This window comes from Meriones unguiculatus, chromosome X (assembly GCF_030254825.1).
Source record: "Meriones unguiculatus strain TT.TT164.6M chromosome X, Bangor_MerUng_6.1, whole genome shotgun sequence".
NCBI lineage: Eukaryota > Metazoa > Chordata > Mammalia > Rodentia > Muridae > Meriones > Meriones unguiculatus.
The window spans coordinates 30903410-30922996 of record NC_083369.1 but is presented as its reverse complement, the minus strand read 5'-3'; the positions used below and the strand labels follow the sequence as shown (position 1 = coordinate 30922996).

The 19587-nt window shown below is 39.0% G+C and overlaps 1 protein-coding gene across 1 annotated transcript in view; it reads left to right on the top strand.

Moving 5' to 3' along the window:
* Positions 1 to 19587, top strand: part of LOC110542726 (cilia and flagella-associated protein 47-like) — a 554711-nt gene that overhangs the window by 406456 nt on the left and 128668 nt on the right. The window contains exon 56 of the mRNA XM_060375216.1: positions 14140 to 14244. Coding sequence (XP_060231199.1) covers positions 14140 to 14244 — 105 coding nt within the window. The remainder of the gene's footprint in view (positions 1 to 14139; positions 14245 to 19587) is intronic.

The following is a 19587-nucleotide window of genomic DNA, read 5'->3' as shown; positions in this document are numbered from 1 at the left end:
TTGTTGATCTTAGAACCTGTGCTGTTGGTGTTCTGTTCAGGAAACTATCTCCTGTGCCAATGAGGTCAAGGTTCTTCCCCAAATTTTCTTCTAACAGATTTTGGTTTTATTTTAAGGTCTTTGATCCACTTGGATTTCAGTTTTCTCCAGGGTAATAAATACAGATATATTTGCATTTTTCCACTTCTAAGAGGTTTAGTGTGTCTGGTTTTATCTTGAGTTGTTTGAACCACTTGGATTTTAACTTTGTGCTGGGTGATAATACAATTGGACCAGCACTGAGTGTTGAAGATGCTGTCTTTTTTTCCAAACTAAGTTTTTGTCACTTTTGGCAAAAATTAAGTTTCCATAGGTGTGTTTGTTTATACCTGGGTCCTCTATTTGATTCCCTTGGTCTGCTATTCTGTTTCTGTGACAGTACCATGTCGTTTTAATTACTGTTGCCATGTACTACAGCTCATAATCTGGGATGGAAATTCCTCAAGATCTTTAATTGTACAGAATTGTTTTAGGTATTCTTTTTTGTTGTTGTTGTTTTTCCATATGAAATTGAGAATTGTTCTTTCAATGTTTGTAAAAAAAAATGTGTTGGTATTTTGATGGGAATTGCATTGAATCTCTAGATTGCTTTTGGTAGGATAGCCATTTTCACTATGTTAATCTTACCTATCCATGAGCATGGGAGATCTTTCCATCTTTTGATATCTTCTTTGATTTCTTCAGAGGCTTGATTTTATTTTTATATGTAGATCTTTCACTTGCTCGGTTAGAGTTACGCCAAAGTACTTTATGTTAGTCATTGCTATTGTGAAGGGTGTTGTTTCCCTTCCTTTCATTCTCAGCCCGGTTATCTTCTCTATAAAGGAGCTCTTCAGATTTTTTGAGTTAATTTTGTATCCATCCATATTGCTAAAGGTGTTCAGCTGAAGGAGTTCTCTGGTACAATTTTTGGGTCACTCATGTATACTATCATATCATCTGTAAACAGTGATACTTTGACATCTTCTTTTCCAAATTGTATCTCTTTGATCTCCTTTAGCAGTCTTATTGTTCTATCAAGGACTTCAAGATGAATGCTGAAGAGATAAGGAGAGATTGGACAGCCTTGTCTTGTCCCTGATTTCAGTGGGATTGATTAAATTACTCTCCATTTAGTTTGACGTTGGCTATAGAGTAGCTGTATATAGTTTTTACCATGTTTAGGTATGTGCTTGTAACCCTGATCTCTCCAAATCTTTAAACATGAACCGGTGCTGATTTTTTTCAGGTGCATGCTTTCTGAGCATCTAAGGGGATTTTCATTTGTTTTTTGTTTTTTTTTTTCTTTCAGTGTGTTTATATGGTGGATTATATTGATGGATTTTCATATGCAGAACCACCTCTGCATGCCTGGGATTAAGCTTACTTGGTCATGGTGGATATCTTTAAGATGTTCTTGGGTTCGTTTTGTGAATATTTTATTGAGTATTTTTGCATCAATGTTTGTAAGCGAGATTGGTCCGAAGTTATCTTTCTTTGTAGCATCTTTGTGCAGTTTAGGTATGAAGGTGACTGTAGTCTCATAGAATGATTTTGGTAATGTTTATTCTACTCCTATTTTGTAGAATAGTTTGAAGAGTATTGGTGTTAGTACTTTTTGAAGCTCTGGTAGATTTCTGGGCTGAAACCATCTGGCCCTGAGCTATTTTTGGAAGGGAGAATTTTGATGACAGCTACTATTTTCTTAGGGGATATATGACTATCTAATTTATTTACCTGATCTTGATTCAGCTTTGGTAAATGTAATCTATCAAGAAAATTGTTCATTTCATTTAGATTTTCAAATTTTGTTGCATATAATCTTTTGAAGTACAACCTAATGATCCTTTGGATTTCCTTAGATCTGTTGTTATGTCACCCATTTCATTTCTGATTTTGTTGGTTTGGACAGTGTCCCTCTGCAGTTTAGTTAGTTTGGTTAATGGTTTGTCTATCTTCTTTATTTTCTCAAAAAAACAGCTCTTGGTTTCGTTAATTCTTTCAATTGTTCTATTTGTTTCTAAGATATTCTAATAATACTCCTCTTAGTTGTGTCTTCCCCATTTTTTTTTCTAGTGCTTTCAGGTTTGCCTTCAGTTCCTTGTATCATCACATGCCTTGAATTACTTTATGAAGGCACTTAGGGCTATTAATTTTCCTTTCAGTGCTGCTTTCATTGTGCCCCATAAGTGAGGGTAAGTTGTAAAGTCATTTTTATTAAGTTCTAGGAATTCTTTAATTTATTTATTCCCTCCTTGACCCAGGTGTTACTGAGTAGAGAATTGTTCAGTTTCCATGTGTGTATAGGCTTTTTGTTATTTCTGTTATTGTTGAGGTTTACATTTAGACCATCATGGTCTGATATGATACAAGGGACTATTTCAGGCTACTTGTATCTGTTGATGCTTTCTTTTTGACCAAATGAGGTGATGAGAAGACGGTATACTCTTTTGTGTTTGGGGGAAAGGTTCTGTAGACATCTATTAGGTCCATTTGATTTAAGACCTCTTTTTTTTTATTCCAATTGTTTTTAAGGGTCATTCCCATTTAATGATAAGAAAAACAGAGAGGCATGAGAATGCCATCAAGTTTACTACAGTTCTCTAAAACAAGCATATCTGCAAGAAAACATGACAATTCTAACTCAATAGTTCTAATCATATTCTTTTTTTTATTTTTTTTTCTTATTAGTAACATTTTGTTAACTCTGTATCCCAGCTGTATCCTGCTCCCTAATGCCCTCCCTATCCCACCCTCTCTCCCTCATCTCCTCCCTGCCCAATTCCAAATCCACTGATTGGGGAGGACCTCTTCCCTTTCCATCTGACACTGTTTTATAAGGTATCTTCAGGACTGGCTGAAAAGTCCTCCAATGTGGCCTAGCAGGACTGCTCCTCCCTTGGGGTTGGGGAGGTAAAGAGCCAGTCATAGAGTTCCTGTTAGAAATAGTCCTTGTTCCCCTTACTATGGGAAACCAATTGGTTAATGAGCTACCACGGGCTACATCCCAGCAGAGGTTCTAAGTTATATCCATACATGGTCTTTGGTTGAATGTCAGTCACAGAAAAGACCCTGTGCCCAGATATATTTGGTCCTTGTGGCGCTCCTATCCTTTCCACATCATACTAACTCCCCATCTTTCATACTCTGCTGGAGGTTTGGTTATGAGTCTTAGTATCTGCTTTGAAACACTGCTAGGTAGAGTTTTTAAGATGTCTTTTGTGGTAGACTCCTGTCATATGTTCAATGCACATCCCATTTGTCATTCTAAATGAGGATTGATCATCTTACCCCATGTCTGCTTTCTTGATTATCTTTTTTAGGTATATATATTTCATTATGTTTATCATGTCTTATAGATCTATATAAGTAAGTATATACTCTGTTTGTCTTTCTCCTTCTGGGATACTTCACTCAGAATGATCTTTTCTAGATCCCACCATTTGCCTGAAAATTTCATGATTTCCTCCTTTTTGATTGCTGAGTAGTATTCCATTGTGTAAAAATACCACAATTTCTGTATCCATTCCACCAATGATGGACATCAGGGTTGTTTCCAGGTTCTGGCTATTACAAATAAAGCTGCTACAAACATGGTTGAACTAATGTCCTTGTTGTGTACTTGAGCAAATTTTGGGTATATACCTAGCAGTGGTATAGTTGGGTCTTGAGGAAGCACTATTCCTAGTTGTCTGAGAAAGCACCAGATAGACTTCCAAAGTTTTTGTACTAGTTTACATTCTCACCAGCAGTGGAGGAGGGTTCTCCTTTCTCCACAAACTCTCCAGCATATGTTGTCAGTTGAGTTTTTCATCTTGGCCATTCTAATGGGTGTAAGGTGAAATCTCAGGGTTGTTTTGATTTGTATTTCCCTAATGACTAATGAGGTTCAACACTTCTTTAAGTGTTTCTCTGCCATTCGATATTCCTCTGTCAAGAATTCTCTGTTTAGCTCTGTTCCCCATTTTTCAATTGGATTACTTAGTTTGTTGCTTTTCAGGTTCTTTAGTTCTTTATATATACTGGATATTAGTCCTCTCTCAGATAAAGGGTTAGTGAAGATTCTTTCCCAATCTGTAGGCAGTCGTTTTGATGACTGTGTCCTTTGCTTTACAGAAGTTTTTCAGTTTCATGAGGTCCCATTTATTGATTGTTGCTCTTAGAGCCTGTGCTATTGGTGTCCTGTTCAGGAAGTTATCTCCTGGGCCAATGAGTTCTAGGCTGTTCCTCACTTTTTCTTCTAACAGATTTAGAGTATCTGCTTTTATGTTGAGGTCCTTAATCCACTTTTACTTTAGTTTTGTGCAGGCTCATAAATATGGATCTAGTTTCATTTTTCTGCATGTAGACATCCAGTTGGTCCAGCACCATTTGTTGAAAATTCTGTCTTTTTTCCATTGAATGGTTTTGGCTTCTTGGTCAAAAATCGAGTATTCATAGGAGTGTGGATTTATTTCTGCGTGTTCTATTCCGTTCCATTGATCCTCCTTTCTGTTTCTATGCCAATAGAATGCAGTTGTTACTACTATTGCTCTGTAAAACAGCTTGAGATCGGGGATGGAGATACCTCCAGATGATCTGTTATTGTACAGGATCATTTTGGAGATTCTAGGTTTTTTGTTTCTCCATATGAAGCTGAGAATCTTTTTTCAAGGTCTGTAAAGAATTGAGTTGGTATTTTGATGGGAATTGCATTGAATCTGTAGATTGATTTTGGAAAGATGGCCATTTTCACAATGTTAATCCACCAACCCATGAGCACAGGAGAACTTTCCATCTTCTGATATCTTCTTCAATTTCTTTCTTCAGAGACTTGAAGTTTTTCTCAAACAGGTTTTTCACTTGCTTGGTTAGAGTCACACCAAGGTACTTTATGTTATTAGTGGTTATTGTGAAGGGTGTTGTTTCCTTAATTTATTTCTCAGCCCTTTTGTTTTTGGTATACAGGAGGGCTTCTGATGTTTTTGAGTTGATTTTGTATCCTGCCATTTTGCTGAAGGTGTTTATCAGCTGAAGGAGTTCTCAGGTTGAATTTTTGGGGTCGCTCATGTATACTATCATATCATCTGCAAATAGTGACACTTTGACCTCTTCCTTTCTGTTTTGTATCCCCTTGATCTCCTTTAGTTTTCTTATTGCTAGGACTTCAAGTACTATGTTGAAGAGATATGGAAAGCGTGGGCAGCCTTGTCTTGTCCCTGATTTCAGTGGGATTGAATTAAGTTTCTCTCCATTGGGTTTGATGTTGGCTATAGGCTTGTTGTATATTGCCTTTATTATGTTTAAGTATGTGCCTTGTATCCCTGATCTCTCCAAGACTTTAAACATGAATGGGTATATGACTTTGTCAAATGCTTTTTCGGCATCTAAGGAAATGATCATTTGGATTTTCTCCTTCAGTTTCTTTATGTGGTGGATTACATTGATGGATTTCTGTATGTTGAACCACCCTTGCATGCCTGGGATGAAGCCTACTTGGTCATGGTGGATGATATCTTTGATGTGTTCTTGGATTCGGTTTGCAACTATTTTATTGAGTATTTTTTGAGTCAATTTCATAAGAGAGATAGGTCTGAAGTTCTCTTTTTTCGCTGGGTCCTTGTGTGGTTTAAGTAACAAGGTGACTGTGGCTTCATAGAGTGAGTTTGGTAATGTTCCTTCTGTTTCTATTTTGTGGAATAGTTTTTTTTTTCTTTTTGTACTTTATTTATTTTTTATTTTATTCATTACAATTTATTAATTTTGTATCCCCCATAAGCCCCTACCTCCTCCCCTCCCGATCCCACCCTCTCTCCCCTTTCTGCATGCATGCCCCTCCCCAATTTCAGTGATAGGGGAGGTTCTCCTCTCCTTTCTGATCTTAGTCTATCAGTTCCCATCAAAAGTGGCCGCATTGTCCTCTACTGTCGCCTGGTAAGGCTTCTCCCCCCTCAGGGGGAGGTGATCAAAGATCAGGCCAATCAGATTATGTCAGAGGCAGTCCCTCTTCCCATTACTATGTAACCCACTTGGACACTGAACTGCCATGGGCTACGTCTGTGCAGGGGTTCTAGGTTATCTCCATGAATAGTCCTTGGTTGGAGTATGAGTCTCTGGGAAGTTTCCTGTGTTCAAATATTCTTGTTCTGTTGCTCTCCTTGTGGAGACCCTGTTCTCTCCAGCTCTTACTATTTCCCACTTCAGAATTGGTGTTAGCACTTCTTTGAAGGTCTGGTAGAATTCTGCACTGAAACAATCTTGCCCAGGGTTTTTTTTTTTTTTGGAAGGGAGGCTGTTGATGGCTGCTTCAATTTCCTTGTGGGATATAGGGCTATTCAGTCTTTCTACCTGATCTTGACTTAATGTTGGAAGATGGAATCTATAAAGAAAATTGTCCAGTTTATTTAGATTTTCAAATTTTGTGGTGTAAAGGCTTTTGTAATATGACGTAATGATCGTTTGGATTTCTTCAGTGTCTGTAGTTATGTCACGCTTTTCTTTTCTGCTTTTGCTGATTTGGATAGATTCTCTCTGCTTTTTAGTTAATTTGGCTAAGGGTTTGTCTATCTTGTTGATTTTCTCAATGAACCAGCTTTCTGTTTCATTGATTCGTTGAATAGTTTTATTTGTTTCTAATTAATTGATTTCAGCCCTGAGTTTGATTATTTCCAGCTGTCTGCTCCTCTTGGGTGTATCTGCTTCTTTATTTTCTAGGGTTTTTAGTTAGGCCATTAAGGTGCTTGTATGTGATGTTACAAATTTCTTCTTGAAGGCACTTTGTGCTATAAATTTATCTCTGAGCACTGCTTTCTTTGTGTCCCATAAATTTGGGTATGTTGTGCCTTCATTTTCATTGAATTCTAGGAAGTCTTTAATTTCTTTCTTTATTTCTTCCTTAACACAGCTGTCATTGAGTAACCAGTTGTTCAGTTTCCATGTGCGTGTCGGCTTTTTGTTATTTCCATTGTTGTTGACGTCCAGCTTTAGTCCATGGTGGTCAGATAGAATACAAGGGATTACTTCAATCTTTTTGTATCTATTGAGACTTGTTTTGTGACCCACTATATGGTCTATTTTGGAGAAGGTTCCATGCAGTGTTGAAAAGAAAGTGTACTCTTTTGAGTTTCTGTGAAAAGATCTGTAGACGTCTATTAGGTCCATTTGATTTAGGGACTCTGTAAGTGCTTTTATTTCCCTATTTGTTTTCTGTCTAGTTGATCTGTTCCTTGGTGGAAGTAGGTTGATGAAGTCTCCCACTATTAAGGTAGCAGGATCAATGTGTGATTTAAGTTTTAATATTGTTTCATTTACGAATGTAGGTGCTCTTGTATTTGGGGCATAGATATTCAAAATTGTGATGTCCTCTTGGTGGATTTTTCCTTTAATGAGGATATAGTGGCCCTTCTTATCTTTTTTTGATTAACTTTGGATGAAAGTCTATTTTATTAGATATTAGGATGGCTACTCCAGCTTGTTTTCTGGAACCATTTGCTTGAAAAACTTTTTTCCAGCCCTTTACTCTGAGGTAGTGTTTATCTTTGTTGCATAGGTGTGTTTCTTGGATGCAACAGAATGTTGGATCCTGTTTCCACAACCATTCTGTTAGTCAGTGTCTTTTTATTGGGGAGTTGAGTCCATTGATGTTGATAGATACTAGTGACCAACAATTGTTACTTACTTTTGATGTGGGGTTGGTGGTGTCACTGAGTTTCATTGCTTGTATTCTTTTTTTTTTTTTTTTTTTTGTGTGTGTGTGTGTAGTTATCTATTTCCTCTGTTTCCTTAGATGTAGTTATTTTCTTTGGTTTGGAGTTTCCCTTCTAGTAACTTCTGTAGAGCTGGGTTACTATGTAGATATTGTTTAAATTTGATTTTGTCATGGAATGTTTTGAATTCTCCATCTATGTTGATTGAAAGATTTGCTGGGTATAGTAGTCTGAGTATAGTAGGTTGGAATCTTTGGTCCCTTGAGGACTGTATGATTTCTGTGTAGGCCCTTTTGGCTTTCATAGTTTCTGTTGAGAAATCTGGTGTGATTCTGATAGGTCTACCTTCATATGTTACTTGGCCTTTTTCCCTTGCTGCTTTTAGAATTTTTTCTTTTTTCTGTAGGTTCAGTGTTTTGACTATGATGTGACCTGAAGAATTTCTTTTCTGGTCTACTCCACTTGGTGTTCTATAGGCCTCTTGTATGTTTATGGAAATCTCCTTCTTTAAGTTGGGAAAATTTTCTTCTATAATTTTCTTGAAAATATTTTCCGGACCTTTGAGCCTGATATCTTCTTTTTCTTCTACTCCTATTATTCTTAGATTTTTTCTTTTCATGGTGTCCTTGATTTCTTGGATGTTTTTTTTTGGAACTTTTCTGATTTTATTTTTTCTTTGAGAGATGTGTCAATTTCTGCAAGTGTATCTTAGGCTCTTGCGATTCTCTCTTCCATCTCTTGTATTCTGTTGGTGATGCTTAACTTTGTAGTTCCCTTTCTTTTCTCTATGTTCTCCATCTCCAGATTTTTCTCTATTTGTGTTTTCTTTATTGATTCTAATTCTGTTTTCATGTTTTGCACCATTTCCTTCATCTGTTTGAATGTGGAGTCCTGCTTTTCAATGACTGCTTCTATTTTTTTGTCCATTTCCCCTCTCTATATCACTAATTGTACCTCTACTTCTTTGGCTGTATTTGCCTGTATTTCTATGAGAGCTTTGTTTATTTCTTCTTTATTTGCCTTCATTTGTGTGGACATTTCTTTGAGAGCTTTGTTCATTTCCTCTTTGTTTGCCTCAATTTTCGTGGTCATTTCTCTGAGAGCTTTATTTATTTCCTCTTTGTTTTTTCTTGATTTCTTTGGCTATTTCTCTGAGGGCTTTGTTCATTTGATCTTTATGGGCCTCTAATAGCTGGAAAAACATAGTTTTGTAGTTGTTTTCTTGTGTATCTAGTGAACTGAAGTGTCCATTGGTTTGTGGAGTTGCTGGTGAGGTCATTATATCCTGATTTTTGTTGTGTGTGTTCTTATGTCTACCAATAGCCATCTGGTTATTTATAACCCTCACTGTTTGTTCCTCGAGTTTGTAGTTTGGGCTATGATTGTCTCTTTCTGTTTTCTGGACTGTTTTTTCAGGAAGATGAGAGAGATTCACTGTTTTGGGAGTGTGTGTTGTGGTTTCAGTTTTACCTAAGTAAGGAATGCGAAGCTGGCGCTATTTGCATGCAGTTTTAGTGGGCACAGTGTGCATGTGGGGCTTCTCTGACTATAGCAGTAGCCTACAGGACAAATAAGTATGCAGCTATCTGGGATCCAAGGATTGTTTGTCCCTGGATTACCTTGGTGGGCCCACAAAGCAGAGGCTTCAACGTTGGGGTCGCTATCCCAAGAATCATTAATATACCCTCACTAGGGGTGTGGGTGCCAGGGATCTTCTCTGGTTGCTTGCATAGAGAGGCCCTGGTTCTGGGGCAAACTCTCTGTAGAAGGCTCACTCACTCCCTTGCAGGACCAGTTGGAATGGACAGGGATTCCCCTTGCTCTCTACTCTCCGATTTGATCCTATTGGGGCAAATGTGTGGGTAGGCTAACAGTCAGCTCTGTGGCACTGTAGCAGCAGGACTCGGTGTCCACCTGCCCTGTGTGCAGCCTCTCTGTCCTTCTCCTCCTCCAGGGAAGGGTTATGTTGGCTGGTCCCAGGTTAGCACGGGAAAGAGTTGAGTTGAGTATCCTCAATCCCAGATCCTGGTCCCAGATCTCTCTGCCAGAAGCAGCCTGGTGGTAGAACCTATGTTTGCTGGTTCCGGGAGAGTACCACGTAGGGTTGAGTGTCCTCAGATCCAGAATTCAGATTTCTCTGCCAGGGGCCACTGGGTGAGCTGGAGAGGGGGTGTTGTGGCCTGTGGCAGACCGCTTCTCTGTCCTTCCCCTCTGACCTTCCTCTCTGCTAGGGCAATCTTATGCTCTCAGGGGAGTGCCAGGAGGGGTTGAGACTTCTCAGTCTCCATCCTGAGCTAGGGTGAGAAGCTAGGGGCCGGGGGTCTGCTGGTGCTAGGACTTGGTGCTAGACCTTTTTGCACTGGACCCGTGAGAGTCTCAGGACATGTTGAATGACCACTGTCCCAGATCCTGAGATGAAGTTTGTTTGCTAGGAACAGCCAGCATCAGTTGGGTCCGGTTGCTGTGAAGCTGCTATGCGCCTCTCTGTCCTTCCGCTCTGCTGGGGCAGGGTTATGGCGACATTCTTGTTCTCAGAGGAGTGCCCAAAGGGATTGGGTTTTCTCAGCCACAAATCTAGTTTTTTTTTTGTTGTTGTTTGTTTGTTTGTTTGTTTTTTGGTTTGTTTTTTTTTTTGTTGTTGTTGTTGTTGTTGTTTTTGGTGGAAGCTGCAGCTCTTGCTGGGGCTGGGGTACAGAGAGTGTGGTCTGTGGCAGATTCTGCTGGAAGCCTCCTGCCTCCTCCAAAGAGGGAGTAGGGTGGTGGGTGCGGGGAAGTGCCTGAGGATCACCTCCCGGGGTGTCTCCTCCTGGAGAAGTCTGCCTTGACCTGATTCTAGATGGACTCATTAGTCTCTTTCTTCTTGGAAGTCTAGATAACTCTGTTCTGGGTTGATCAGCCCCTTCACTCACCAATTTCGGCATTGCAGGTCCTCTGTCCTTCAGCCAATCTGCACACTAGCTGCTGCCATCTTCCAATCTTGATTTAAGACCGCTTTAAGTGTCATTAGTTCTCTGTTTAGTGTCTGTGTCAATGATCTATTCTTTGGCGATTGTGGGGTGTTGAGCTTTACCCCTATTAAGGTGATGGAATCAAAGTGTGATTTAAGCTTTAATAATGTTTCTTTGACAAATGCAGGAGCCCTTGTGTTTGGTGCATAGATATTCAGGAGTGTGATGTCCTCCTGGTAATTTTTTTCTTTGATGAGAATGAAGTGTCCCTCTCCATCACCTGTGATTAATTTTGATTGAAAATCTACTTTATTAGATATTAGAATGGCTTCTCCATCTAGCTTCTTGTGTCTGTTTGCCTGGAAAACTTTTTTTTTCCAGCCCTTTACTCTGAGGTAGTGACTACCTTTCTTGCAGAGGTGTGTTTCTTGAATGCAGCAGTAGGTTGGATCCTGTTTCTGCAACGAATCTGTTAGTCCGCATCTTTTTATTGGAGAGTTTAGACCATTGATGTTAATAGATATTAGTCACCAATGATTGTTAGTTCCTTTTATTGTGGAGTTGGTAGTGATTGTATGTTTGTGTGTTTGTTTTCTCTTGCTTTCGTTGATGGGATGGTATCTTTATCCTGTGTTTTCTTGGGTGTAGTTTATTTTGTTGGTTTGAAGTTTTCCTTCTAATATCTTCTGTCAGGCTGGCCTGCTCCATATATGTTGTTCAAGTTTAGTTATGTCATAAAGTATTTTGTTTTCTCCATCTATGTTTATTGAAAGTTTTGCTCGATATAGTAGTCTGGGTTGGTATCTGTGATAACTGCATGATAGCTGTCTGTCCAGTCCCTTCTGGCTTTCATAGTTTCTGTTGAGAAATCTGGTGTGATTTTGATAAGTTTCCGTTTATATGTTACTTGCCCTTTCCCCCTTGCTGCTTTTAATATTTTTCTTTGTTCTGTAGATTTAGTGTTTTGATTATTATGTGGCAGGTGGAGTTTCTTTTCTGGTCTAGTTGGTGTTCTGTTGGCCTCTTGTTTATGGGCGTCTCTTTCTTAAGATTGGGGAAATTTTCTTCCATGATCTTTTCAAAAATATTTTCTGGGCCATGGAGCCTGGAATCTTCTTTTTGTTTATTCCTATTATTCTTAGGTTTCGTCTTTTAATGGTGTTCTTGATTTCTTGGATGTTTTCTATTTATAACTTTTCTGATTTTATTCTTTCTTTGTGAGATATGTCAGTTTCTTTAATTGTATCTTCAGTGCCAGAGATTTTCTGTTCCATCTCTTGTATTCTATTGGTGATGCTTATCTTTGTGGTTCCTGATATTTTCTCTAAGTTATTCAGCTCCAGGGTTTACTCTGCTTGTGTTTTCTTTATCGATTCTAATTCTGATTTCATATCTTGCACTATTTCCTTCATCTGTTTCAATGTGGATCCCTGTCTGTCCATGATAACCTCTTTTTTTTCATTTCCTGTTTATGTACCTCAAATAACTTCATAATAATAGATTTAAAATAATTTATTTTGTTTAATCTTCAGTAGCATATCCATTGATTTTAGTAGATTCTGCTGAAGCCAGGATGTCCTGGTTTTTCTTGTGTGTATTCTTATACTGGCCTCTAGCCATCTGGTTGTCTAAGACTTGACTGATTATTCTTGGAGCCTGCACTTCACACTGGATCCACTTGTCTCTTGAATCTGGAGTAGTCTCCACTGGATTCACAGTCTATGCTTGCTCACTGTTTATGACCCACGTAGCTGGGGCAAAGTTGGAAAGTTCTCTGGGTCTAGAGTTGCTCCCACAGGCTTTCTTAAGAAGGAAGATCTGCTGGTGCACTGGTACAGATTTGCTGGTTTCAGTGGCTCTGCTGGCAGTGTTGTTTCTGACCCAGGTGAGCTAAGCTTCTGGGGAGCAAGCAGAAAGACCTCTGAACCTAGAGCTGCACCAATGCCCCAATAACTTCCTTGAGTAAGAGGACAATGGAATGTGGGTCAGGTGCCTAGCTCAGATCCACTGGGTTCTCTGGCAGTGCTGAGCTGCCTAATTCCGGTCTGTGTGAACCAGGCTGCTGGGGCACTTGTAGGCAGATCTCTTTGCCTGTAGTTGTTACAGTGTCCAACAGGCAGACTTCCCTTAGATGGTTGGGAACTGAACCTGGAACCCAAGCTTAGCACAGCTCTGCTGTGTTCACTCTCTGTGCTGTGCTAGCTGATTTTGACCTGGGAGAACCAGGCAGGTTGGGAGTAAGCAGACTGTAGCCAAGCCTCCCCTACACTGCCAGAATGTATCCCCTCCACTGGTTGGTGAGAGTAAACACCACTAACCACTGTGACCAGGAAGTTGTCCACAGGATGTAGAGTGTGGTACACCGGTTTTGGGAATAGGAGCCTCTAGGGCCCAGAAGGTGTTCACAGGACTGTGAGAGTGGGCGCCTAAGTTTGGAGTCTCACCCACAGCAAAGGAAGATACTCACTCCATATTCAGTGAGAGTGAGTGCCCATGGTAAGAGCTGCCTGGGTCTGGTACCAGGAAGATATCCCCAGAAAGTGGCCTTGGGCAATGGGGGGCCAAAGCTGCAGGGCCAGAACCGTGAGTGCCCCTCAGCTGCCTTGTCTTGGAAGGTATCCACAGATGGTGGTTTTGGGTGGGTGGATGGCCGAAGGCTGTAGGGTAGGAGCCCCGTGTGTATGCTGCAGGTCCCAGGTAAGTACCCACTGATGGTGGGTTCTGATGGTTGGCCTAAGGCTGAGAGATCAGAGTGGAGCCAGTTGCTAATGCTGCTGGTCCCAATGGGTTCTGACAGATGGTTTATGGCTGCAGGGTAGGAGCCTTCCTCCCTTCCCCCACTTGTGCAGCTGCTCCCAGTTCCAGAAATATATCCACAGATGATGAGTTTGGACAAGTGGCCTAGGGCTGCATGGTCAGAGCCTAGAGAGCTGCAGCTGCAACCGGTCTCAGGAATGTATCAGCAGATAGTGGGATTGATTGGGTAGCCTAAGACTGAGGCAGTGCCAGGCAAGAGCCTGGGAATTTTTCCCAGTATTAGCAGAGTGGCCTGAAGATGGACTTTCAAGTGTCCCCATGGATTCCCCACTCACCTGAAAAACACAGATGCCAGTGTTTGGAGGTTCACAGTATGGCCTGCCAGTCACCCTGCTCTCACTGCTGAGCTGCTGTTCAGATTCCCTGCATGGTTGGAGCTACCACCTTGCTTAAATCAACTCTTAAGATTAATCCTGACATAGTAATATGAGTAAATCTGCTTGATCATTATCTGGAGAAAGAATATGGTCTGAGAACTAACATAGCAAACAGTGTTCTTCACATCCCTATAATTAATATTTGAAGAGCAGCTATACAAAATCAAATAATGTGTGCCCTCCTAAAATCTACTGTTTGCACACTAGCCTTTTGTCGACATATCACATAAAAATTCAACCTCAACAAACGTATTTATTCTGTTTTGCTTTTGATTTTCTTTTCTGAATTTTCAGTTGGTCCTCCTACCTCATTCTACCATAGAGCTGCCTGTTTACTTTCATCCATCAGGACTTGGGAGAAAGGGACATGAAGCTTGCATTAACTTCTACTGTAGTCAGGTATGATTAGTTATGTTCTCAGATGAAGCTGATTTAATTAGTTTCAAAATAAAAAGTGTGTAGATAAGTGGAATTCATGCCCTTAGTATCATCTGCAAGTACAACACTTTCATTGCAAATCATTAAATGTTTGAAAATAGAGTAGTATATATTAGCAATCTGTAAACAGCTAAATAAGATATGTTGTGGTCTTTAAATCTAATAATTGAGCAATTAGTTCTCTCTCAAGTGTGAAATAAAGGAAAACAAAACCGAACATAACAGAATACATGTTTTAACATTTCCTAAATCAGCTCAACACTGGTCTTGATTTCAATAACTCTGACTACCCACTCTCTACTTGCAGAAAAACTTTGTTCCTCAATGGTTAAATTTGAACCAGTAATTCATCTCTTCAGCTACTGAGACCAGAACTTTTAACTTTTCCAATGTTTCTTTCTAAACTCTGTGCCTTTTTTGTTGTTGTTATCCCCGAATGATTCACATCTTTTTGTTTAATTCACCACATTGACATTTTTTGCAAGTAAAAGTAGTTCATAAAATTTTAATTTTTATAAATGGCGCATATTATGTGTACTCAAGATCTAAAGAACAAATTTCAAAGTAAGCTTTTATAATGTATTTTGAAGCCTAAAATTTTGAAATAACTCTTCACTGTTATGGAAAATTTCATACAAATTTATATTCCTTTCTGGATGTGATTGACATGCAAAACTGAGTAGCTAATTAATCTAAAATGAGAGCAGTACTAGTCAAACCAAATTTAACTATTTCCAAAAAGTAACCTGAACAAAGAGAAAAGGATATGGTGTATTATCTTTCATTTACTTCTAGTTTACATTCATATGAACAGCCTGTGCCCTAAAAGTCTGACTTGCACTCTAGTTGGCAGAGTCCCCAAATTCCAATATCAGCTCTAAATATCTTGAATTAATCATGCTACCAGAATCTCTAGGAAAAGTTAACTTGCCACAACACTAATAAGGGCAAAAATTGTCAACAGAAAATATGGTCAACTTTTCTTTGGTCTATATTTTAAATTTTATTTCTCAGTTTTCAAATCTGTTATTTTGGTTTTCTAACTGCTCCTCATTTATTTTATTCATACACAATTGTATGAGTCATTTTATTGTCATAGTATTTTGTTTTGTTGGTTGGTTGGTTGGTTGGTTTAGAACAGAAGTATGTCTTACAAGCAAGGCACCATTGTAGATCAAATAGTTTGTGGATAGGTTTGTGTTTACATTTCTCTTTGGTACCCTGTAGAACACCTTACTGTAACAAAGATACTAACATGTAAGTTTGAAGGCTCTATGTAGGCAAAACCCCAACTTCTTCACTTTCAATGAGTTATATAGGAGTTGTCTAACAATGGGACCTTCCTTGCCATCATTTGTGGAGCACAACTTATAGTCTTAGCAATAGCCAGGGATGTTCAGAGATTCTCATGGGACCATTTTCACCAACAACTCAAATAGAAGTAACCCAGTCTTGCTATTGGAAGCTTCATTTGGTGACAAGAAATGGCCTCTTGAGGCTTCGTCTCCCCAATTATTTGGCAATTTCATTTAGATGGCCTTTATATACGAATATAGTTTAGAAAGCTTCCACATTATTAGGATACACCTCTAATGCTCAGTAATTTTAGCCATCTCTTCCTTATTTCTCTTCTTACATTCCTCTTTGCATGTTACATCTTTTTTCCAATACCCCCATTTGTTTATAACAATCTATTCGTACTATTTTCCTTTTCTGGTTGAGATCAATCAGAAACTTCATCATACCACCCATAGTTCTTTACTATATATGTAACCTAAGAATCTACAGATTGCTGCTTAATTATCATTGACCTAACAGTTAAATCCACATATAAGTGAATAAATACACATATTTGTCTTTTGGGGGTCTTGGTTACCGCACTCAGAAAGATGTTTTTTATTTTCACAAATCTACTTAGAAGTTTGACAATTTTTATTTGTTTATGTATTCATTCATTTATTTATTTTGTTTTTTCAAGCAGGGTTTCTCTGCTCTGTATAGCCTTACTATCCTGGACTTGCTTTGTAGACCAGGTTGGCCTCAAACTCACAGAGATCCTGCATCTGCCTCATTGAGTGCTGTGATTACAGGCATACTCCAACATACCCAGCTGAAAATTTTATTTATTAACAGCTAAGTAATATTTCATTTAGTAAATGTACTATATTTTCTTTATCCATTCAACTTTTGAGGCACATCTCAATTTTTTTTTTTAATTTCTGGCTATTACATATAAAGCCACAATGAAAATGTTTGGAGCAAGCATATCTCTGACAGGATAAATCATTCTTTGAATATATGACCAAGAGTTATATAGGTGAATATTTTTATTATTATTATTACTGTTGTTGTTATTATTGTTTATTCACTTTGCATCCTTATTGTAGCACCCTCCTGCACCTCCTCCCAGTCCCACCCTCCCTCCTTCTTCCTCCTAAATCACTCTTCCCTTGACCACTGATAAGGAAAGTACTCCTCCCCTACTGCGTGACCCTAGCCTATCAGGTCTCATCAGGACTGCCTGGATCCTCTTCCTCTGTGGACTGGCTGGGTTGTCCCACCAGGGAGAAATGATCAAGAAGCAGGTAACCTAGTTCATGTCAGAGAATGTCTCTTATCCTCTTACTAGGCAACCCACATGAAGACAGAACTGTCTATGGTCTACATCTGAGCAGGAGTCTAGTTCCACTGTATGTATGTTATTTGATTAATGCATCAATCTCTGTACTTTGCTCTCGGCCCTGCTTTATTTATTTTTATTTTTTTACTTTGTTGGTCTCCTAGTGTGGCTCCTGCCCTCACCTGGTGCTTTTATATTCCCCTTCTTCCATAAGACTCCCTGCAATCTTTCCAAAGTTTGGCTATGACTCTGCATCTACTTCAAACCACTGCTAGTTGGAGTCTTTCAGAGAACAGCTGTGGTAGGCTCCAGTTCTGTCTCCTCTGTTCTACCACTTCCAGTGTCTACCCTGTTTTACCTTCTGAGTGAAAATTAAGTATATTTCATAGGATATTTCTTGTCATTTAGCTTGTTAGGTCTGCAGATCTTAGCATGTTTATCCTTTATTATATGACTAATAGCTACTTATAAGTGAGTATACCATGTGTGTCTGTCTGCTTCTGGGATACCTCACTCAGGATGATCTTTCCTAGTTCCATCCACTTGCATGCAAATTTCATGATTTCCTTGTTTTTAATAGCTTAGTAGTCTTCCATGGTATAAATGTATGTCAACTTATGCATCCATTCTTCAGTTGAGGGACATCTAGGTTGTTTCCAGATTCTGACTATTATGAATAAAGCTGCTATAAACATAATTGGGCAATCGTCCTTGTTGTAGAGATGAGCATCTTTCAGGAATGGTATAGCTGGGCCATGAGGTAGCACTATTCCTTGTTTTTTGAGAACACACACCAGATTGATTTTCAAAGTGGTTGTACAAGTTTACATTCCCACCAGCAATGGAGGAAGGTTACCCTTTCTCCACAACCTCTCCTGCATGGGGCATCCCTTGAGTATTTTAACTTAGCCATTCTGATGGGTATAAGATGGATTCTCAGGGTCCTTTTGATTTTTGTATACCTGATAACTTAGTACACTGAGCATTTCTTTAAGGTTTTGTTTTTGTTTTTGTTTTGCTCTATACCCCATTTTTAATTAGATTACTTGGTTGGTTGTGTTTAACTTCTTGAGTTCTTTATATATTCTGCATATTAGTCCTCTGTCAGATGTAAGTAGGGTTGATGAAAATCTTTTCCCAGTCTGTAAGCTAGGATTTTGTTCTGTTGACAGTGTCCTTTGCTTTACAGAAGCTTTTCAGTTTCATGAGGTCCTATTTATTGATTGTTGTTCTATGAAAAATATTAAAAGGGACAAAGGAAAAATGCCAAGTAACATATAATGGTAGTCCTATCAGAATCACATCAGATTTCTTAACAGAGACTATGGAAACAAGAAGGGCCTGGGCGAATATCAGGCAGACACTAAGAGACCACAGATGCCAACCCAGACTATTATACTCAGCAAAACTTTCAATCAACATTGATGGAAAAAGCAAAATCCTCCATTATATAACTAAATTTATGCAATATATACACAGCAACTGAGCCCTACAGAAGAGACTAGAATAAAAACTCCAGCCCAACAAGATCAGCTAACCCAAGAAAACACAAGATAAAGATACCAAGACAACAACAGCAACAGCAACAACAGCAAAAGAAAACAAGCATGCAGACACAATCACCACCAGCTCCACAATAAAAGGAGCTAACAATCATTGGTCACTACTATCTTTCAACATCAATGGTCTCAACTGTCCAATGAAAAGACACCAACTAACAGAATGGTTGTGGAAACAGGATCAAGTATTCAGATGCATTTAAGAAACACACTTCTGCAACAAAGACAGATATTACTTCAGAGTAAAGGGCTAGAAAGAGGTTTTTCAAGCAAATGGACACAAGAAGCAAGCTGGACACTACTCATCCTAGTGTCTAATAAAATAGACTTTCAACCAAAATTAATCAAAAGAGATGGAGAGGGACACTTCATTCTCATCAAAGGAAAAAATCCACCAGGAGGACATCACAATCTTGAACATCTATGTCCAAAACACAAGGGCTCCTGCATTTATCAAAGAAACATTATTAAAGGTTAAATCACATATCAATCCCATCACCTTAATAGGGGGAGACATCAACATCCCACTCTCAGTAAGGGACAGATCATTGAGACAAAAGCTAGATAGAGAAATAATGACACAAAGGTCTTAAATCAAATACTATAGGTGAATCTTACGGTAGATGGTTTCTCATCTCTCTGAGGAACTGCCACTTTGATTTCTATAGTGGGTGCATGACTTTGCAGTCAACCAACAATGGATGAGTGTTTCTTTTTCTCCATATCCTTTCCAACATGAGTAGTCATTTGTTACTGATCCTAGCTATTCTGAGCTGTGTAAGAGGAAGTCTCAAAATAGTTTGATTTACATTTCTTTGATAGCTAAAGGATTTTGAACATGTCTTTTAAATGTTTCTTGGCTATCTGAGTTTCTTATTTTCAGATCTGTTTAGACATTCTATGATGAAACCCCATTACCAAAGCAACTTCTGCATTACTGTTAATCATTGTAAGCAGTCAGGATAGGAAGAAAAACCTGTTAGGAACATGGAGAGATATGGGGGGCAAGAGGTAGAGGCCATGCAGCAGTACTGCTTACTGGCTTGCTCCTCATTGTTTGCTCATTCTGCTTTCTTACAGAACCCAAGACCACCAGCTTAGGGTAACACCACTCACAATGGGCTG